This window comes from Alternaria atra (genome assembly GCF_907166805.1).
Source record: "Alternaria atra isolate CS162 genome assembly, contig: 23, whole genome shotgun sequence".
NCBI lineage: Eukaryota > Fungi > Ascomycota > Dothideomycetes > Pleosporales > Pleosporaceae > Alternaria > Alternaria atra.
In genome coordinates this window covers 132,544-154,728 of record NW_025091321.1, presented here as the reverse complement: position 1 = coordinate 154,728, position 22,185 = coordinate 132,544, and the positions used below count along the sequence as shown (strand labels likewise).

Genomic DNA, 22,185 nt, shown 5'->3' with positions numbered 1-22,185 from the left:
ACGGAGACGGCGATGCCGATTTTTTAGGGGCGCAGCAGTGACGAATGCAGATGAACTCGAAATTTGTCGTAGTTAATGCGCGGGGATAGGAGTCGATATTTATGTGAGTCGGCGCAATGTTCCAGCGGTGGCTGCTCGTGGTGGCGCTCCGCGAACAGCAACGGCCGTAGCGCTATGATGTTGAAACTACACCCTTGCATAGGGATCCGGAACGCTATTGAGGTTGCGCCGACTATCATCTGTGTACCTCATGTCAGGCCAGTCGTCACAGACACGGAGGTGCCAGAGATGCAGTATATGAATGGCATGCTGCGACGGTTAACGCTCAGCACCTCAAGCTTACCAACAGCTCACCACAACAAGTCGAACCTGCCATCATACAAGACATTTAAATAGCTCCTCTCGTTACAATGGCCGCCAACATCACATTCAAGCCCGCATCCGATATCCCAAACCAAGCTGGTCGAGTGTTCCTGATTACTGGTGGTATGTGACATACTTCAATTCCGATTGGCGCCCACTAACCTTCACAGGCACCAACGGTCTTGGAGCATCATCGTTATCTTTCCTAGCATCTCATAGCCCTGCACACATTTTCTTCAGCGGTCGCAACAAGGCTCGTGCCAATGACCTCATCTCCAAGGTTGCGCAAGCCTCGCCATCCACCAAAGTTACATTCGTCGAGTGCGACCTCGCCAGTCTCGCATCCGTTCAGTCTGCCGCCAAGCAGATTCTATCGTCCACCGATCGTCTCGACGTTCTGATGTGTAATGCGGGTATCATAGCCACGCCTAATGATATGAGCAAGGACGGTTACGAATTGCAGTTCGCGACGAACCACCTCGGCCATGCGTTGCTCATGAAACTACTCTTACCTCTTATGCTCGAAACTGCGTCGCAGTCCAACGCCGATGTACGTATCGTCAACCTCTCTTCTGTAGCATACAGACAAAGTGTGCCTTCCACTGGCATCGAGTTCGCCAAGCTGAAGACCAAGGGCGCAAAGTACGGATCATTCTTCGTCCCCAATAAATGGGCCTGCTACGGGCAATCCAAGCTAGTCAATCTTCTTTATACTACTGAGCTGGCTGCTCATCATCCAAGCATCACATTCGTCGCGGTGCATCCGGGCTTCATCAAGACGGATCTTTTCGTGAACATAAATTTCATCGATCGTCAAGTCGTGAACATCATTTCTGGTGGAAACTGGCTGGATACGGAGCAGGGTGCGTACAATCAGACGTGGGCAGCCACCACGACGAAGGAAAACCTGGTTAACGGAGCGTATTATGAACCCGTGGGTATCAAAACGACGCCGAGTACGAAGTTAGGAAAGGATCGAGCGCTGGCGAAAGAGTTGTGGGATTGGACTGAGAGAGAGTTGAAGGCGTGGGTTTGATGCCTAGAGAAGGGGATTAGCGGTTTGGCTTGCGGAGAGAAGTAGGCAGTTTTGTTTAAGGTGCACTTTTCGTTCGTAGATATCATGGTCGTAGTTTTGTAATGCCTGGACTTTCTTACTTGCAAGTTTAGGTGGGATACTGTGTGAGCGGAGTGAAAGGCTTTGACGTTCAAAGTTTCCCCACTCTTTGGTACACGCGTTACGCGTCGGCTTTTCATCTGAGGCCCTGAAATACGGATACTTTTCCGTGGCTGTAACGTTGTCGATATATAAAGTGCTCCCTGCCGTTGCAGAAACCGTTGTCGCAAGCAGCGGCCTTTCGACGTCCACGTTGGGTTGATGATGCTACCCGTTGATGGAAAGCCGCATCCACAGGAGTGATCGACAAAGCAGGCGAATTTTTCCAACAAGCTGGGTGACGGTCTTGCTCCGCCCCCATGGGGTAGTGGACGTTACACGCTCCGTAGACCTACCTTCGCGTTCACACCCGCCCACCAGGTTGACACGGCCGCGAAAACCACGAGGACGACCCGATAATTTCTCTTAAGCACGTGGTCTAAACAAAACCCACTACAGTTCCACTCGGTAGCATTGGACCGGAAGATGCACCGCTGCTATACCTGAGGCACCGCTTAGACGGCAGCTTTCCAAGAACCACCAATGCGGCGCATCTCCGTTTAAAATCAACACTTGGCGAAGAACGTACCCGGTATGTCCCGTGGAGAAACCAAGAAAGCGTTGGTACTGTCGCCGCAATCATTGAGGAACCAAGACGATGAAGGCCCGGCGGGCGGACTTGGCTCTGCCCTGATTGGTTGATTTTACAGCGGAAAGACTTTTAGCTCCTTCTTCTCAGCAACGGCCTCGAGACGAAACCTTACGCTAAACCACATGTTACAAAATCTCCACGGAGTTCTGTCATCCAGACGCACGATGCTCTAAGCGCGACCCATAAACCACGCACTGGAAAAGTACGTCTATCACCCCATCCGTGCCACAAGCGTGCGCGCCGTCTCTTTCCTTCCCCGCAATGCAACCCAGGTTGAGATCTTGGACCTGTCTCGGCCTACTTGGCCTAGGTCCCAAGTGCAACGCTAGCCTGGATTAACAAGCTATGAAAACACTTGACATGGCGCAACACCAAGATTTTGGTGGCTTGCCAACTTGCCAATACGCCTTTGTTCTGCGACAAGACGATGAAAATTCCAGGGTCAGGGCTGGGCTTCTCACCGGAACCAGTCATGAGTAATGATCTCGGAGCATCAATGCGACGTTGTTGTCAGGAAAGAGCCTTGGTATTCTGCGGGTTACCTTCCTGGGATGAGTACTGTTTTGCATGTTCTTATCGCGACGTCAGCCAGGATGGACAAAAGAATTGGAGGAGCGAGGGGAAGAGATCGCATGGTGGATGCCTCCCAGTACTATGCGAAAGAGCGCGCTACTTCTCTCTGTAATGTTTTGTCGACGCTATGGAGGCGGCTACACTACGCTGGACTGGAGAGTTCACGATACGGACAGCACTAGACCGAACAAGAGACCACCGAACACCGGCTCCGACACACCAGTCCTTGCTAGAACTCAGTTGAGGCGCCAAGGCCACCTGGGCACTAAGCATGCCCAGCACCTATGGTAGAGGCTCTGGGCTTGTATGCCGCATGTTTGCATACTCGCTATTTGGTAGGATGCACACTGATAGTCAGTTTCCAAGACCAAACGAGCGGGCATACTTGCCATCGGAGACCCCGCAACCGCATAGCCCCCAGCACCATCAAGCCTCGCCACTGTCCAAGGCGGCCGGAAGAAGCGCACTTAGATGTCTTGGAAGACATGCATGCGCGGAGGTACCTAGACAATTGTCGTGTGATTTCGGAAGATGGTGACTAGAGATGATCTGGGGCGATATTGATCCACAACACCTGCTACATTCTGGGGGAGGCGCCTGAGGTGTATAAGAGTCCTACTCCACGTCCCCGGATTGTTGCTTCCCCAGATCAACCAGCTCGCGCTTCGGTGATCCAACGGGCTTCTTCCCCACACTCTTCATATCTGCTCTTGATCTCCATACAACCTCCAAATATCCTACATCATGTTCGACTCCAAGAAGAATGAGATCGTCCAGCTCGAGCAGACTCAGACTCGTGATGAGGAGCTCAGGAAGCCTGTGCCTATTGTCGGCAAGGTGGATTACTCCGGAGCCTACGAGAAGACTGATCCCCGAGAGATTGCGCTTGTCAAGAAGCTCGACAGATGGATCATGCCCATGTTATGGAGCATGTACTGGCTCAACTACCTTGGTAAGTCCCTATTGTCTCGAGAACGACTTCTCATGATGAGTATATACTAACAGATATTTTTGTTTAGACCGCAATGCCATCGCACTAGCCCGTCTTGATGATCTTGAGGACGATCTGAACCTCACCAGCACCCAGTACCAAACATGCGTGAGCATTCTCTTTGTAGGATACCTGCTCGGCCAAATCCCCAGTAACATGTTCCTCAACCGAACACGCCCATCGCGGTATATGGGCATCTGCATGATGCTTTGGGCCATCGTTTCAGCTTTCACAGCCCTCTCGAAAGATTTCACCGGCCTTCTTCTTACCCGTTTCTTCCTCGGTGTCACAGAAGCGCCCTACTACCCCGGCGCGGTCTACCTGCTCTCCATGTTTTACACCCGCAAAGAAGTCGCTACTCGTATCGCCATTCTCTACACTGGAAACATCCTCGCCACCGCCTTCGCTGGCCTGATCGCCGCAGGTATCTTCCACGGCCTCGGCGACGTCGCTGGTATCACCGGATGGCGCTGGCTCTTCATCCTCCAGGGCGCCGTCACATTCGTCATCGCTATCGTCGGCTTCTTCCTTCTTCCCGACTTCCCGCACAACACATGGTGGTTGACACAAGAAGAGCGCGATCTAGCTACCAACCGCATGGCCCTCGATACCGTTGGCAACAAGGGAGAGACCTCTGTGTGGGCTGGTTTCCGTCAAGCTGGAAAGGACCCCATGGTCTGGATCTTCGCTTTCATGGCACACATGCATCTTGCTGCCAACGGGTTCAAGAATTTCTTCCCTACTGTTGTCAAGACTCTTGGTTTCAACCGGACTATCACTCTTGTTTTAACTTGCCCACCGTACCTCATCGCTGGTGTAGTTACTATCGCAGTATCCTGGTCTTCTGGAAAGTTCAACGAACGTACTTGGCACATTACCATCTCGAAAGCCGTTGCAACGTTCGGCTTCGGATTGGCTTGTGCTGAGATCGGTACCGCGGGTCGCTACGTCGCCATGATCATCTTTACAATCGGTACTTATGGTGTCAACTCCTTGATTCTGGGCTGGTGTGGTTCAACATGTGGTCAAACACCCGAGAAGAAGGCTGTGGCTATTGGTATTGTTACGACGGTTATGAATGCTTCTTTCATTTGGTAAGTCCTCCTATCTCTCTTCAATATCTCGCAAAAGCAATCGCTAACAGTAACATCAGGACACCATATCTATGGCCCGAGTCTGATGGTCCACGCTACATTATCGCGCTTAGCTCTTCCGCTGCTTTCTCTATTGCGACTGCGCTGACGGCGTGGGTTGCGAAGATTATCTTCACGCGCAAGAACAAGCAGCTTCGTGAGCAGGACAGTGAGAACATGACCTTTTACGTGTACTAGGTGCGTACACACACGGTTATGGCTGGGCATGCAAGTACGATGATTGGGGAAATGGGAATCGGCTGGTAAGAGCTGGCGCAGATTAAAGGACAAGGATGCACACAGTCTATGTGGCTCGTTCCTAAATGCGACGAAGAAACGCGGAAGGATACCCATGGCTTTATTGGCCAATACATCGCATACTTTAGCAGTCTACTTTAAGAGTTAGACAAGAAACATTAGTACTAGGGCAAAGAATCAAAAGCCTTTGGAAAATGCTATTGTTTTGGTATATTGACAATACCGTACAGTTGGTGTACTTCGCGTGAAATGAAGAGAGTGTTAGGTGCTGTGCAAAGGTTGCCGATACCTGGTAACAAGATTGTATTCGATGGAGAGTCAAGCTATCTAGGAGTGAGTCCGAATTTATATCTACCCCGCTATAGTCGCGAAGCTTCCAGGGGCTTCGAAGGTCCCTACTCTCCCTAACGACGTACCGAAGGTTTCACCGAGGAGCAACACTACAACGATGCTTCTAGCCTATTACAGATAGAGCGATTTGTTGTTATCTGCATGTCACATAACCTTTTTGGCTGTAGGAGTGTGAGTATTTGTGAATCCATGTGGCGATGGAACGCTTAACATCCGGGTTTGCAATGTGTGTCAGTCGTGCCACAAAAGCCACCGGACGAACAGCATTGGCCGTCACATGGACCACTTGCACAGGTGTATCCAACTTTGCTGGAATCGCAGTCACCGTTTAGTGATGCCACGTTGGACGTAAGACATGCGCTAGAGAATGAGTTCTGACTGCAAGATTGTCAATATAGGGTCATCCGCAAACAGGAGGAAACTCGTTTCGAACCAGCCTTTAGCACAGTGATTCACTGAGCTACCAGAATATCCGCCGCTACTACAGGAATTTCCAAAGTTGCTTCCTCCGCATGTCAGGCCAGCACTACCTCCGCAGATGCCGTCCAACGAGACTTTACCAGAAGAAGGAAGTTCGCCAGACCCCACCGGGATGAAGCAGTCACCGAAGTCTGACTGGCATCCTGTACCACAATGAGAGCTTGTAACACCACAATATCTAAGGGAGACGGAAATTAATATAGAACGAATCTGTGAACGACCGACAGCAGACGTACCCAGAATTGCTACAGCAGTTTCCAAACGGAGAGCCTTTGCATTCGTAGTGTTTTGAACCACCACAAGTGCCTGAAAGAGTTAGATTAATTGCTGCTCGTGTGCTTCCTAAAATCTGAATTTTGCTTTCACGTACCGTCAGGCGAAATGGTCGCGCTATAGCAGTTACCAGTCTGGCAATTCGATGTGTTTGGGGGCAAGTGTTAATTTTAAGGACCCTAAGTTTGTTGCAACGAGGTTTACAATGTGCAGAGGTAGAGCCACAAAATCCAGAAGAGCTACAGTAGTCACCAAAGCTACAGCCCTGACACCTATACTTATCTGTACCACCACCTGATCAAATCAGTTGGACGTCACACTTGGTTTTCTACTCATCCCAAATTCATTGGCCGATCACCGTGCGAAGGCTGCGCGCGAGTGTATCAAGTTTTTATCTGGGGTGCCAAGATACCTCCATCGATGTTCAGGCTGCTTAATCGTGCGCGGGAAAGCGCTTGCATACTGGACGAAGAAACGTATATCAATCTCCGCTATTAGCTGCCTGATATCTGGTGATTAAGGAAAACATCGACCTCGCTTGCGCAGGAACAACGCTTTACGAACCGTCATACCCGAGGGACCGAAGTCGTGCCCTCACTATGTCTGGCTCCCTGCCTGTCTTTATCGGCGTACCACTTGACCGCATTAAACAAGAAACCGTTGCGAGACTGCGTTGGAGCATCCTTGGCTCCGTTGAGGATATTTACATCGAAACTGGACTCCACGAGGACGGCACTGAACGGCGTCACCCCTTTCTGTCTCACCCACTAGCCATGGAACCTCTTACCGTACCGCCAGGAAGTCGCATCGAAATTGGCAGTGAAAATATAAGCAGCGCCATGCACTTTCACCTAGCCCCCGAAGACTATCCATACGAGCTTCACACTATCGAAAACACCGATGGAAGTCCAGTCACTATCAAAGATTTTTTCATCCAAGTACACAAATACCTATGCCAACACAGAGATGTTTTAATCCGGTATCGCAAAATGGTTGGTTTCAACAGCCGGCCACCACCACCAGGAGCGGATGTAGGCCCTAGTTCCCCGGTGTCGTACTATACAGCCGGTATACATGATCTGCTTTTTAAACACGCATCTATTATGGCCTCATCAGACCACTTGATGGTTAATGTATCCACATTTTCTGGAAGGGGAAATGGGAGAATCCGCAGAGGCGTTCTGGAAGTCTCAACGAGCAACTGCAGACGCGATGGCTTCGCGCAGAGCAAATGCGCAAGGATCACAACTTTTGGGATAGTCCACATGCACAGACGAGAGTTTCGCGTATACCTTACCTTACAGATTTGATAGTAGCTGTGACACGCACGGTACAGGGTAGCAGGTGCAGCGGGCGCACCAGGGAAGTGCACACAATTTGCTGGAATACTTTCGAATCGTGAGATCCGACAAATGATCAAGGATGATGGTATCACGCCCTATCTCAACTCTACCGTCATGGTCAAATACTTCAAGTATGCGTGCGACAGCTAGGTTGGGTATGATAACGCCGAGACATTCGCAATGAAGGATCCATACACAAATGACCGATGCTTAGTGAGTAGTTCTTTGCAAACGATCCGGATGGTTTACGCTAATCCTTACTCTCCTGTAGAATGGCATAATTATTTGGTCCGTCGATTTCGACAACGAGACTGGCGTCGGCTTTGGTCCTGCAAACGACTTCAAGTCTCCAGAAACCGCGGCTGTTATCCCAATGGCCCACACTACTGTGCCTCGTGACCAGACATGTATCACAAATGCAGCAGCCGCGACGGACGTTCCACAGCTTTCGAATAACGGCATGCAGAACGTACCCTTAGGACCGGGTGCCGATGAATGCCAGCAGTGCAGCTTCTTTCAACTAATTACGTCCACGTGTTGTGGCACAGGAGGAACTGTGGGTAATCCCATCACGATACAGCCAAACGTACCGACACCAATGGACATCCCACTGCCGGCAGGATTCACTCCGAATCAGCCCTTCCAGGACACATCAGGTAAAATCATTCCTTCAAATCAACCCCTGGCAAAGGAGACTATTATTCCACGCGGAACCATCTTCACGCAGCCTTTCACAATTCCTAGTGGTATGCCACTGCGCCAAGGTGAGAACGATGATCAGAGTTCTAACTCTTCGCTCATCTGGCTATCACCTGAGATTTGGGAAGACCTAAACCCTGAAGTTCAATGTCTCTCCCAGTGAACGTTTGTGCTCCCACCTTGGCCATCGTACACGACTACGATTGGCTATCCCCACATCACAGTAACGCGGAGTGGTACCATCCAAACAACCCTCACTTTTCCTCCTATTACTGTGAGCGAGTGGGAGCCATCCACCATCATTGTCAGTGCGTCCTCGCGCTGCACAACTGAATCATGCAATGGCAATGACCTCAGGAGAACTTCGAATGTATCAATTCAAAGCACGATAACATGGCCACCAGTGACATGGACAGAGTCTGGTACAATCAGGACCACATATCCACCGACTGCCACGACGACCGGAGGTGGTGCAAATCCTACAGGCTTGGGCAGCGGTGGTTACCTTCCTTGTCTTTTTCCATTATTTTGCCCACCGGGCCCTCCTCCTCTTGGCCTTCCCCCCTTAGCAATCAACTGGGGACCACCAAAACCCGTGACGACCCCTTGTGCTTATCCTGCACCAAATTGTCCCCCACCCGGTGCGAGACCACCAAGACCCGGAGGCTTAGTAGTTCCTCCAGGGCTTCCTCCACAAGAGCCTTCGGAAGTGGATCCAACAGAAACCTGTCCTCTCATTCCATCAACAACCAGGACCAGAACATTAACAGCAGTGGTGACAACGACGTTGACTTCAACCACTTGGACACAAACACCTACACCAACACCCGTCATCCCACAACGGCCACACACATGGAATACGCCAGCTTGGTCCAAGGACGAGACCGAGTGCTACGACAGCGGGATGCGCGCACTTCGAGTCGACCTAATCAACCCTACAGATAGCTTTTGCGAATCTTACAAAGGCGAACCCCTCTCGCCCTCATAGTTATCAGGCGTCATAAGAACGGCCTTCGACTGTTGCGACAGACTCCATGAGGTCGTGCCGCTCGCGGTCGAGATGAGCATGAAGATGCATATGGGCTGCCAGTGGGAAATTGATGTTAATGATAGTAAAGCATCGTTCAGGAAGATCATCGATGATTGCGACACGAATGGAAGAGACGATAAGCAGGGTGGACGAGTAGTGGGTAACTGCGTTACCTTCAGAGTGGATCCGAATAATGGCTCGTAGTGAAGAAGGGACTGCAGCTTCGCCATAGAACAATCACAGAGCTGGACCACAGCACGCAAGTATATACATATCCATGATTTCGTGTCACTATCAACGTGAACCCACCTGCCTAACTATCTACCGATGAACTTCTTGGCTTTTGTGTAGATTTATACTACGACTTTCAAGTATTGGTAAGACTAGAAAGCTGTGATAAGAAGTAAAACGATGCTTGACGACTTAACCGTATCGCAATAGAAAGACTATTAATTGTTACATGTGCATTACGACGCTAACGTACCGTGTCTGTGCGCGTGATGCCTACCAGAACCCAGATGTTTGAAGCGATTGGATTGCGTTGTGAGTGGTCTGTCTTTCCAGGGTGCTCTTGGGTGTCGCAACCAGCAACAATTCAATAATTGGAACACAATATGAACAGCATGATTCAGGCTTTGCTTTGGATCTTACTCCACCGTTCCAGTGATTTTCACGTACCTGCACAGTTCAGGTTGTTCCTTCCTCTTACAGAAGCCACTAGCCCACATCGGGAATCTGAGAATCAGGCAGACGCGTTTCGGTTACGAGGCGTGAGCCGTTTGTTTGCAGCTGAGATGACGATGAGGTAAATCTTGTTTTGATCATAACGAATCAGGTTCACTTGTTGGGTGTTTGGAGTGGAACTAGACAAGGCGACTGCATTGGGGGCTGGTTTAGGGTAGTGAGGAAGGTTGGGTAGGCTATATATACCATAACATCATACCCTGAGCCACTAAGTTCCACCATTCCATTACCAAATTTTCTATCATCGCCAATATACCATCAATGCTTCATTACATGCACTAACAATTTCGTGCTGGCTGCAAAGGTCCCCAAGGAAAGAGATGAGAAAAATATTCTCCTAGTCCAAAACGCCATAGCTATGCTTTTGTGTCCTGGGTATGCCATTCTGTGGACAAAGAATCGAACGCTGGTAGAGTGATACAGAAAGAGAAGAGATATGGGGGGAAGAGATGGTGTCCTGAAGAATATAGAGACTCGGCAAGAGGTAGCGTATGGTATGCCAGATACCCGGAAGCAACATCAGTGTCGGCGCGGTTCGAGCGGTCTCGGTGCTCTCGCATGCTGTGTCCGGTGTGTCCTGTCACCCCTCTCACGCCTGCGACCGTTCATCTCAACAAAGTTCCCAGGAGGATGAGTCAAGTTGTGATTTCCGCCTTTCAACTCCTTCAAGTCCTCAGCATCGATCAACCGCATCCGCCACAGGTATTCGAAGAGCCTGAAGTCTGGCCTCGATGTCCGCAGCGTCTGGCCCCGCATGGTATGTTCGTATGCCAAATGATGCATGCGCATACCCCACGCATGTCGGCCCAAATCACATGTCACTTCCCAATCACACAACGGGCATTGAACCGTCTGAGGTGGTTCCTCGCCGCGGAAGTGCGACGAGCAATGTGTCTCCCACTCCTCTTTGTTCTGCGAGATGTAACCGCAGTTCAGGAACCAGAAAGCACATTCGTAGACTGGTGTTCTGAACTGCGCGCGGGGTATCTCTAGTATGCCATTGTTGTCTTCGAGCAGCGGGACGCCAGAGAAGTGGCTGACAAGTCCGGTGCTTATGCTTGTCTCGGTGGGCGTTGCTTCGGTGTAGCAAGAGCGTAGTGAGGGTGGGTTGTGGGTCGAACCGTTGGACTGGTGGAGGAGCGCAGGAGCCATCGACCCGCTCTTGATCGTACTCGCCGCGTCCAACAGGCTCTCGGTATCGATCTGCTCTAGTTCCCGCAGAAAATTCTCGTCAAAGTGAACCAATCGAGCAGATACGTCGGGTTGCCGTACCCAGTCGTCAAGAGGGCGGTTTAGCACACGATTATCGAGTCCGAGGGCGGCCAGCGACATGCCTGCGCGACTGGCGGGGTTAGCTGCTGTGGCGCACGCATCATCAGCCTCAGCCTGCTCGCAATCATTGGAGAGAATGCATGTTCAGCCTTGCGAACGAGTGGATGCAAGGCGATACAAGCGAATCAAAACTCACTGGGTGTTCGGGAGGGCGTAGTATCTTCGCCCGGCATGGTGTCGGTGGTGACGATGCTAGCAAGAAGGGTAGGGCTTAGCGTATCGTCTATGTGGGATTCGTCTGTCTAGTATCGAGACTTGGACTTGACTTGCTTGACTCATTTAGTCAAAGGGTATGGCGTCCTTATATCTCAGGTCATGGCGTCTATGTAGGGAGCCAAATTGAGTGAAACTATCTGCTCAGTTGCGGCTCTGCGGCGATACCCTCTCAAATCCCACCCACTTTGCACACCAACTCATCCACCATGGACAGAACTACTTGCCAACTTACTTTTGTCGCGTCACTTCGACACTCCACGGCCCGAATCGTTGTTAAAGCCGTCGATTGATTGGAGCGGTAAGTTGCATGCGACGGCTTCTCCAGAAGCGGGGTGGTGCGTGCCAAACGAACACCTTCTCCACACCTCGCCGACCGCTTCTTTGGCACTGAAATGGTACCCTCAGTATGGTGGTTTGTCGGTGTGCTTTATCCTGCTCGTAGACCGCTGACCGCCGCAGTGTCTTGATATGTGCAAGCTACTGCAACTTTATCTACATGGCGGTATTTGTGCATCGAGCACATGTGATGACGAGACCAACTCCACGAGAGTAGCCACACTCTATCGGACGCAATTTTGACCCAGACTGTCGCAATAGCAGTGGTGTCTACGCGAAACGAAGTAACATCCGTACTCCGTCAACCCTGAAAAGACGACGGATTTCCACATTGCATGTTATTCCCATCTGCTATGCACGCCATGATACCAGAATGAAGCGGACGCCGCTAATGCTGCCGACCGCACTGACTCATGACAGAAGCTTGTTCGTCTTCCCATCCGCACCCGTCTCCTAGATCCCGTTGTCAGAGGGCAAAACAGTCGAGTTTCTATCGCAGTTGAAAGCGGCTGCATCACTTGCGTCGGTTGCAGCTTGCCACCCACAGTATAGAATTGTAGTATAACTTTCACAGCGGGGAATGGTCACGGGTAGGTCTTGGCGTTATGCTTCGCGTTTCACATGCCAGTCGATACTTGCCCTATCCAGCGACTTGCGACGCGACCTTGGCGAATGAACACAATCAATCCAAGAGGAGCTTTCTACCATGCAAGCGCTGGTGAGCATGCAGTTCAAGTCAGACTTGTCTCTGGCGAAGATCAGAATCGCCATGGTTGTCAACCTCCAGATCGATGCTCAACACCATGATTCGGCGTCGGTCCTATATCAACGCTACCGTCTCAAACCTCGTGTCGGAAGATCTAACCGTTACGGCGCGTCTTAGCACGGTCACAAAACTGGGGATCAGCCTTGCAATGCTTGCCGGCGGCCGGCACCCCTTCATGCGCTTTCCTTTTTCAACTAATCGTCACGCCCATCTTCTACGGTATCCTTGAAGCTTGAACACCCCGTTTCGCCCAGTTTCCGTAGGACGAACGCGGTTTACTGTAACCGTAACACCGTTCCCCTCCAGCTTCGAACAAGATCGGCACGACCTCCATGCTCGCAATTCCCAACATCTCGCGTTAACATTTCGATCGACCGAACTGTCACCGGCGGCTTTCATCGACATGCTCACGCGCCACACGCTCTTCCACCTCCCTCCTATACTCCTCGGTGCCCTCGCAACACGCGCATTTGCAGCCCCAGATGGCGTTATCGGCGACGACAAAGGCGATGCAAGGCCTACATACGCGACAGCTCTTACCGGCGGCGAGGGCTGCGACTTCTCCGACATCGAAGACATCCGCGACGGCTTCTCAGAAATGACAAGTCTATTCGCCGCCGCGACTCCCTTCGACCCCACATCGCAGCCCGCACGGGAGTTCTTTCAGCCCTCGATCATCGCCAACTACACCGACATGATAGCCACGAACCTCCAACGAGCCGCAAACTACGGGGTCTTGGAAGGAGGAATCGGCGCTGTAAATTCCGACGTCCACATACGCTGCGACGACCCTATGAACCTCTGCGACAAGGGAAACAAACGCGAAGGCGACCACGCTGCCTACAACATCGGCAACGAACCGCACATAGTCTTCTGCCCGGACTACTTCCGTATGGATTCCCTCACAGGCCGCATAAACAAGAAAGCAGACAATCAGATGGAAAAAGATCGGCTAATGGAATACTACAACCGCGCCTCTCTTTGGGCAAGAATGGTCATGCACTTCTCCTCCGTCGGCACCGCAGTCGTCGAACGCCCCACCCCAGCACCCCCCAACTCCACTTCCGAATGGCTCCTTGTCACATCAGAAGGCGCAATGAACACTTCCGTCCTCGCGGGCGTCCTCAACGAACAACCCGAAACCCCTACCGACTTTCAAACCCTCAAATATGCCTATGGGGCCACGCGCTCGAAGTTGCTTGCCGTCCTCTCCACACAAATGTCGTACGATGCGGCGAATAATGCGGAGAACTATGCCCTGTATGCGTTGGCTCAGTACATTATCAAGAACAAGGGGTTTTATCCTGCGGTTCCTATCATGGATTTCCCGAACGAGGCGAGTGTGCTTACGAATGAGAATTTGCAGGATGGGGAGAGGGTCAAGTATGCGTATTTTGACGCGGTAGATGTTGTAGCGAGGCCGACGGGTATGGAACTGAAGGGTGCGCCGTTGCCGAGTGCTGCGAGTGAGTTGAGGAGGGGTGGAGTTGTGCCGGCTATGATTGGAGTGTTGGCGATTGGCGCTTCGTTGGTATTATTGTCGCCTTTTGGATGAGATGGCTGGAGGCTGCTCGAAGATCATGAACTTCGACAAACGTATCAACATCAATCGCTAATGGAGAGTTTCAAAGCTCTACCAGCGGTCGCACCAAACAACTCAACTACAAAAGAGGAGGACGCGACCTCCCGTAAGAGCCACGGAACCCTGATGTTATGAGTCGCTTTACTACGCTCCACTCGTGCCTTGATGGCCCTGGAACGTTTGTACCAGCAGATAGCATCCAAGTGTGTCCAGTGGATCAAGGATCAGAGCCTACTTGTGCAAAGTACGTTGGCTATGATCAGAATATACGGCCGGGGTGATATCGGGTCTAGAGTGCTTAGAGAAAACAGTCACAAGACAGTAGAGTCTACTGACTGCTTTAAATCCAGTAAGCGGTTAATACGTCATTGGACTTGCGGTATTGCTTGGACTCTACGCCACATACAACGGGGGACGGCAAGGGGGATTTGTCGTCAGATCCTTGCGCATCTTCTTGACGTTCCTTCACGTGTAGCCCAAAGACACCACGAGCACCACAATAGCGCAATATAATCCATTATCAACTTCCGTCAGAAGTGTCCTGATAGATACCATCATTCCTCCGTCCAGGTTAGCGACCCCGCGTATGCTGAGTTTAAGCAACACTGATTGGCTACACGAACCACCGCAATTAATATATGTATATGAACAGCCTCGATCCTGCAAGCGTTAACAACTAGTTTCCGTTACAGAGATCTGTCTATACCGCGACCCCTACACGTGTCCAGATGAATTCGGGTAACTTATACCGCGTTGTAGTGCGACCGTTTGCGAATGGTTCACCCTTCATGTTAACCTTACCAAGATGATGCTCCTCCCATCACTTCTAGCAGTGCTAGTGCACCTAACCTCCTGGACTCCACCCGTAGCTGCCTCCCTCAGAATCACAACCGACCACCATTCCTTTGGCGGTGTCAACTATCCTCAACTCCAGTTCTTCACCCCCCAACACCGCGATGACAGCATCCGGGAAATCGTCAAAAGCGGAGCAAGAGTAATCCGCCTATTCATCCGTCCAGACCAGCAACACCTCGATCCGGAAGGTGAGCTGGGCGGCTTCGACAAGTCTCTCCTCGACCAGTTCGACGATACCCTGGCCGCTATCCACCACCTATCCAAAGGTCAGTTGAAAGTCATCATCGCACCCCATGACGCGCATGCGCTCCGCGGCTCAAATGGTGTACCTTGCGATGCGTACTGTCAAAAGCTCGACGGCGCGTTTCTCGATTTTTACAGCAGCGAAGAGTACCGGAATCTGTACAAGACGCGGCTTGAAGTCTTCTTCAAACACTATCCATCCAAGAACTTTGACGGTCGTTCGTGGAGCGAACTGTCAGAAGTCATTTTAGGTGTCGACCTGCAAAACCAGCCCTTTTCCGGTATATCGCCCATTCCATCTGGTGAGTCTTGGCTCTGCGATATAGCTTCGTATTTGAAATTCACTATCGGGCTCGATGCGTCCAACATTGCTGTCATAAGTGGCGGCGTCTCGGGCCCTCAATCTGTCGACGGAAATGAAAATTTCCCGGATAGCGTGTTTGAGTGTAAGGCTATTGATGTTATTGGCATCCATGGGTATTTTGATAAGAGAGCGGATAGAACGGCTGGGACGCCATGGGCGGACATGTTTTTACCGGGGAATACGTTGATGGGGAGGGCAATGGGGAAAGGGAAAAAAGGAAAGGGGGGGAAATTGTTGTTGGTGGAAGAATGGGCGTATGTGCATAATGATGAATTTGGCTTGTTTTATAAGAAAGAGGCGGTTTTTGATCAGGGGAATGCGCTCAATTATCGGGGAATACCTTGGGTACGTTTTTCTTTTTACCTCACTTCTTCATCCTCCCAACCCTCTCTAATTACTGATAAACATATGTCACGTTACTAACGGAGAAACGTACCCAGCTATACTCACACCTAACCACACTTTCCGAAGGCAAAACCGCTCGCATTAACCCCCTTCATCCCACATACACCACGTGGACCGCCCTTCGCGACGTCCTAAAACGCTCCTTCACAGCCCGCAGCCCGTTGAACTGGTCTATGTACCTCCCCCCACCCGTCTCCATCATCCCGCCCTCGGCCGATGAAAAAACAGCACAACAATTGCAAGCCATGCTCACCGGCAGCAACACGCAAGAATGGCGGTTGAAACCCATAGGCCTCTCAAACACGACCTCCATCCCGCTAAACCCTTACATCATTGAGCAAAGCGATTGCACATTCGGCTGTCCCGGTCACTTGTGCGATTCAGCGGATTCCTGCTCCCCAGATCTCTTGTGTAAGAATAGTGTTTGCCAGGTTCATCCCGAGGGCCAGCCGGGTGGAGTAGGGGAGAAGTGTAATAGTAAAGCGGTTTGCTTGCCGCATCTACGCTGTGAAGGGGGTGAGTGCAAGGCGTGCTCTGCGCGGAGGACGATACAGCCAGAGGACAACGGAGGAGCCAAGAGAAGGAAGAGAACGATTGAGGGTGACGAGACGGAACTACCGATACCGCGTGGGAGGGAAATCAAGCCTAATGATCCAAACGGACAGTGCTATACAGATTCATTACCGCATCTTTTCAACATCGCCCGACTACTGGAACAACAATCATCCCCCTCCGCCTCCTCCCAACAACCACCCCGAAATATATGTCTCCCTGCTAACTCTCGCCCTTCTCCCTGCCACTCCCCGCTCCACTGTTCCGCCGACCAATACTGTTCCTGGGGTTCCTGCGTTGCGTGCTCACCCACAGACACCTGTCTCGGCACTCCCTGCCGCAGCAACAACGTGTGTAAAACAGGTTTCTGCAACGACCACGGGCGATGTGATTACGTCCCCAAAAAGAAGAAGAAGAGTATGGGACCGGGTGGTGCGAGGGGAAAGAGAAACACAAGGATTGCTGGTGTGCCAAAGGGACATGAACGTGGGCCGGCGAAAGTAAGGGATGAGGCCATGAGGATCAATATACCAAAGGACAAGGTTGTTGAGACGGGAGGACCGGCTGCTACAGCGTGAAAGGCATCAACATAGCCCTTGGACCCGAAAGGTAGAGGGATGATGGAACCACACACGGGAATACAAGCTCAAGTGTGAATCGTTGGAAATAAGTTTATTTATAAAGTATAGACAAGAATATTATACTGGTATGGGGTATCGTAGCCTCCGTAACTCCGTTTTTGTTTCTCTTCAGATGTAGATGGTGCGATTACGAAGTTGTCATCGTAATTCGTAGATGCATGCATAACATGAAATCTGACCAGCGAGCCCATCTCGCCAGACTGGTCGTCTTACTGGTGTTGCCCTTTTCCGCTCCGTCGCAATGTCAGTTGAGCCTTCATGCTGGGGATACTACGCCTCGTATGGTGGATGGGGAGTGGGTCGTGGCAAGCTCGTAGCATACACGCGTTGTTTCGTAGTTTCTCCATAATCAGCCCACTACCCGGCGGTAATTATTATTGTCCTCAATCAACTTCTCCAAAAACGCCGCAGCCTCGACAAGGACCTGACTCTTGCTTAACCCACCGCCCCTGACAGCAGGCACAACCTCATTCAGATCCTTATACCCCTGCTTAATCAAATCCCTCCGCTTCTGCTCTGACAGGATGTGATTGCTTCGCTTCTGTTCCTCGGTGAGGTTCTCGCGATGTGTCTTCTGTGTCGCAGCAGGAGCCCGCTTCTTCTTCGTAATATCTTCCGCTACAGACACTTTCCGGGCTTTGCCATTTCGCGCGGCCTTCTTCGGTGTGTCCCTACTGCTCCGGGCCTGGCTCTTTTTTCGCTTCTTCGTCGGCCGGTCTTCGTCTTCGTCTTCGGATGGCGGATCATCGGAGGGCTCGTCGTCGTCGTCGTCGTCGTGTGGCGCGTGTGTATATGCGGCAGGACTTGTACTTGGCCCTTCGATACCTGCTACGGCTCGTAGTATGTGGTGTGAGGTTTCTTCCAGATCATGTATCGATGCCCTTGCTGCATCTTGTTCGCTCGGATGGCCGTTCGGTCCCGAGTAACCGGATGGGCTACCGAAGGAGTTGTCTGTGCCAAAGGCATACGACCTCTTCAAGTCTAGCTTTTGTAGCGGCGGGCCGAATTCCGTCTGTTGATGCTGTGGCGCTTTGCTCGTTGCCCATTGCGGTGCAAAATGTGTGTCCATTCCTGGCGTGTTGTGGTTGGGAACCAGCGAACTCAAGCGCTCGTGTAAAAGCCCGTGTTGCGGCCCTACGGGCAGCGTACCGAGATTCAGATTGTGGGCACTATTTGCAGCGAAGCCGTTGGAAGCAATAGGCAGGTCGTGAAAGCTATGCGAGCGGCCATTCGTATACGACGGCTGTGCCTGGTTGAAGAGAGCGGTGGCTGCCTGGAGCTCATCCTCGGTATTGCCCAGGAAGTTTGCATGTCCGTACTGCTGATCTTGGTGAAAGTTGTTCTGGAGCCGGGCTTGGTCTGGTATAGTACTAGTAACCCGATGGACTGTCGGTGGGGCTATAAAGTCTTCCCAGTTGTTGTAGTCGTGTGCGCTCGCTTTGGTGTCGAGCGCGGGTGGCAGGGCTTGCGAGTCGAGAATGTCAAAGGGATTGGTCGAAGAGAAGAAGTTGTCGAGCTGCTGGTTCTCCATGTCGCTGAGTATGGACTGGCCATTGTTGTCATATGCCGAGGGTGCGTTGTCGAAGAAGTCGTTTGAGAAGGTGTCTACGCTTGTCAGTGAGGTTACCTAGCTTGTGAGGAACTGTCATGGAGCGTACAGCCAAATGGCGGGGGATCTTTGTCGTTCATGACGGGACGTGGGAGGCCTCTGGCCGTAGCACCCGCGAGCCCCGCGAACGACTGATGCGACAAGGTCTCCAGCTTGAGTCGTTGCGGTGGTGGTGGATAAGGCCGAGAGACAGGCTACTGTCTACCGTTTATCGGCTTGGCCGGACTCGATAACGTCGAGATCTAGGCAGGCGACAAGCCTCTATGGCGCTTATGCGTCTGGATGCGTCGAGATTGGTGATGTTGAAAGCTGTTGGGAGAGTCGCGCGCGATATGACGTGAGGAACGACCATTCGCACAAGGCCGCTGGCTGCGCAACCCGGGATGGGTGGTCGGGGAAGATGGTGGCTATGAGCAGTCGCATCCCCAGGCAGCGATGACCCTGCACTCAGGTGATATACTGCAGAGCGAGAGACTCTAGGGAGAGAATTGAAGTGGTTGCATGCGTCTTGCTGCGCGTGAGAAGTTGCACCTTCACATGCCAGATGTCTTGCGCCCACATGAGCCCACTAGCGCTGAACTACTCGCTTGCTCCTTCCCCTGCAACCCGGGCGCCAAGCCCTCCGAGCCCTCTCCAGATGACATGCATTCACCCTCCACTTCGACGTAATTGTGGTTATTCCACGTAGCTCAGGAACAGAAGTCTCGACCCAAGCTGCCCTCACTCCATCTTCGTTCGAGGTGCTCTACCCTTTACTCTCTCCTGATGAAATCGATCCTCGTTCATCTCGGACAAACCTTCTTACCGCAATAATCCGTCTCTCCGTGATCCGAGTGCGCCTAAAGGCCAAGAAGGGCAGCTCCTCCGTGAGTGTCTTAACTGACGCGCAACCATGTCCCATCATCCTGCAGCGATCCAAAATGCTGCAGTGGCGTCAAACGACTTTTGTTTTCGTTGGCCGAACCTACCGTAGTTCCCGTCCGATCACCTCCAGGCTTGGGCATCCCAGGGGTCAATCTGGGGAAATGAGGGCTGTTTCTACGGCTTATTCCCTTGCATCCAACTTCTTGGAGTCCTGGACGATGAACCTCCCGTTTTGTTCCGTGCCCCCCTCAATCTGCATCCATGTAGCCCTTGTATTGTTATTTGCCTCGGCTGCATACCAGCATCGATCTACAATGGTCATGTCGGAGAGCCCGAAGCTCGTACGACACTAGACTTGCTTTGTTTTTCGAAAATGACCTTTTCTCCCCATACTTTGTCAGTAGCTATCTCTACTTCTTTCCACGTTCCAGAGCTCGAATACAATCATACGTCATGTTGAAGCGTACGCTGATAGCATGAACACTGCACTACCCACGCCATAGCAGTTCTGATTCAACACCATAACTTCGTCGCCAGTTCCTAATTTCCTAGCAAAGTACTCTCATAAGATTTTGCACCAACATTGTTTCCTACGTGCGATCGCTCAGTATCGAGAAGCCAGCTGACATGCAGGATACACGCCATAGCTGTCTACTACCGGAAACAAACCATGTCACTAGAACGCATCAAACCTCAAGCCGCAACATCCTCAAATACTCCGTCTGATACCAGCCTTACTATCATCTGGGTCAAACAACTTGCTAACCCCTAGACGAAGATTGCTGTTGTGACATGTAAGCTGGCATGCATGGAGAGTCCATTTAGAATACCCCTGCCTAACCGAATCTGGTCAAAGGCGCGAATTTACCAAAGATTACCAAGTTTGAACCAAGCCAACACCAAGATACTCAGCCATAACCAAGATATTTATACAAAGGAGACTTTGAAATACGACCGACAACAACCGAAATGATTTTTGTTTATTATCTAAAACCGCCTCTTATAAAGAGTAAGGGAGTGCCACGACAAGAAAATAATTCAATATTGGAATGTTCCAGCTCATCGCCAGGCTTGCCCTCCTTTTTGTCTATACTCCATAGATATGGACTGCTTTACGCTTATAGTTATCATCTTGATCATGTTCACGCTGCTACTCTGTGCATTCTGGAGCCCATCACCGCCGCAACCACCATCACTACCACCGCTTCCCTCTCCCTCTTGTCAAAAACCACAACCAGAGCACATGGTCTGAAGAAAACTACCTCTCTCAATACGAAATGGATCCCTCAAATATCTGTAATCGACCATAATCACAATAACACCTCAGACCCCACACTGCACAAATCGACCTACTGTCCACGGGATCCCACGTTAAGCTTCTTCCGGTCAAAGGTGCGAATTGCTATACGTACCACCCACGATACCGAGTAATCCACGCAACAGACTTAGTACGGCCGAAAACTGAAGACAAAGGACAACTAACGAGGACGAGCATAACTTCAGTAATTAGCACCAACTGCCTCTCTCAAACTGGACAATGCCGCGAGAAGGCCCCGGATATATGACCGCCATGTCCGCAACCCACCAAATTTCGTTCCCTAGACCGCACGCACATACACCATGGACTTGATCGCTGCGGTGATTGTTATTCTGGTCTTGTTTACCCTGGCACTCTGTTGGTTCTGGTACCCACCACCGCGTCCGTCACTCGCAACTTCAAGTCAACCACTAGTCTCGTCTCGTCAATTACCAAACAACAACAACAAAAAAATCACACGAAAACCCTTCTTTGCCCAACAAGCAAAAGAACTGCGCACGCCATCCCGCATTAACAACGATTTACAGTGCTAGTGCGCATCGAGAGGACATAGCTGCGAGTAACCTACCGTTGGACGACTGAGAATCTCTATTTTCGTCGAGCAGCAGAATGTCGGGTTTCCTAGATGGTAAAAGCGGGACAATGGGGCTGAGCGACTACCGCGCAGGCTGCAAGAGTAAAGGATGTGGTGCGGAAGGTTGATAGGATTTAGGGCTTGTGAAACAAAGACGGAAAACAAGAATAAAAGCGAGGGGATATAGGGATAAGAGCGTTCGGAAAGGGGATGCGGGGATATGAGTGTGGAGGATTGTAGGGCTTAGTGACAAGAAAGCAACGGGTGTGGATGAACGTGGGAGGAAGTCGTTATAAGGGAAGCCAGCGAGAAGTCTTTCAAACATTGCCACATAGAACGAAAGGATACGAATTCTTGATTTATGAGAGCGGAAGTGCATATAACATTGCGACCACGTCTTGTTCTTGTTCTTGTTCTTCGTCCTATTCTGATATTTCGATTGGATCACTCTTACGACCCAAGATTCGATACTCTTTCCCGGAAAG

The 22,185-nt window shown here is 51.2% G+C and overlaps 7 protein-coding genes across 7 annotated transcripts; 5 read left to right on the top strand and 2 right to left on the bottom strand.

The window, feature by feature from the left end:
- Nucleotides 1–410: 410 nt before the first annotated feature.
- Nucleotides 411–1,399, top strand: ALTATR162_LOCUS3643 (uncharacterized protein; the record flags this gene model as incomplete). The annotated part of the gene is made up of 2 exons (XM_043311251.1): nt 411–486; nt 534–1,399. 2 exons carry the CDS (start codon nt 411–413, stop codon nt 1,397–1,399), a joined length of 942 nt encoding a protein of 313 aa, XP_043167186.1.
- Nucleotides 1,400–3,485: 2,086 nt separating this feature from the next.
- Nucleotides 3,486–5,063, top strand: ALTATR162_LOCUS3642 (uncharacterized protein; the record flags this gene model as incomplete). The annotated part of the gene is made up of 3 exons (XM_043311250.1): nt 3,486–3,693; nt 3,761–4,826; nt 4,886–5,063. The coding sequence occupies 3 exons, from the start codon at nt 3,486–3,488 to the stop codon at nt 5,061–5,063; spliced, it is 1,452 nt and encodes a 483-aa protein (XP_043167185.1).
- A 2,687-nt stretch (nt 5,064–7,750) lies between these two features.
- Nucleotides 7,751–8,432, top strand: ALTATR162_LOCUS3641 (uncharacterized protein; the record flags this gene model as incomplete). Its single annotated transcript, XM_043311249.1, has 2 exons — nt 7,751–7,783; nt 7,842–8,432. 2 exons carry the CDS (start codon nt 7,751–7,753, stop codon nt 8,430–8,432), a joined length of 624 nt encoding a protein of 207 aa, XP_043167184.1.
- Nucleotides 8,433–10,562: 2,130 nt separating this feature from the next.
- Nucleotides 10,563–11,548, bottom strand: ALTATR162_LOCUS3640 (uncharacterized protein; the record flags this gene model as incomplete). The annotated part of the gene is made up of 2 exons (XM_043311248.1): nt 10,563–11,398; nt 11,512–11,548. The coding sequence occupies 2 exons, from the start codon at nt 11,546–11,548 to the stop codon at nt 10,563–10,565; spliced, it is 873 nt and encodes a 290-aa protein (XP_043167183.1).
- Nucleotides 11,549–13,096: 1,548 nt separating this feature from the next.
- On the top strand, nt 13,097–14,248 carry ALTATR162_LOCUS3639 (uncharacterized protein; the record flags this gene model as incomplete). The annotated part of the gene is made up of 1 exon (XM_043311247.1): nt 13,097–14,248. The coding sequence occupies one exon, from the start codon at nt 13,097–13,099 to the stop codon at nt 14,246–14,248; it is 1,152 nt and encodes a 383-aa protein (XP_043167182.1).
- An 832-nt stretch (nt 14,249–15,080) lies between these two features.
- Nucleotides 15,081–17,272, top strand: ALTATR162_LOCUS3638 (uncharacterized protein; the record flags this gene model as incomplete). The annotated part of the gene is made up of 2 exons (XM_043311246.1): nt 15,081–15,675; nt 17,058–17,272. 2 exons carry the CDS (start codon nt 15,081–15,083, stop codon nt 17,270–17,272), a joined length of 810 nt encoding a protein of 269 aa, XP_043167181.1.
- Nucleotides 17,273–17,684: 412 nt separating this feature from the next.
- ALTATR162_LOCUS3637 (uncharacterized protein) lies at nt 17,685–19,024 on the bottom strand (the record flags this gene model as incomplete). The annotated part of the gene is made up of 2 exons (XM_043311245.1): nt 17,685–18,940; nt 18,994–19,024. The coding sequence occupies 2 exons, from the start codon at nt 19,022–19,024 to the stop codon at nt 17,685–17,687; spliced, it is 1,287 nt and encodes a 428-aa protein (XP_043167180.1).
- Nucleotides 19,025–22,185: the final 3,161 nt, after the last annotated feature.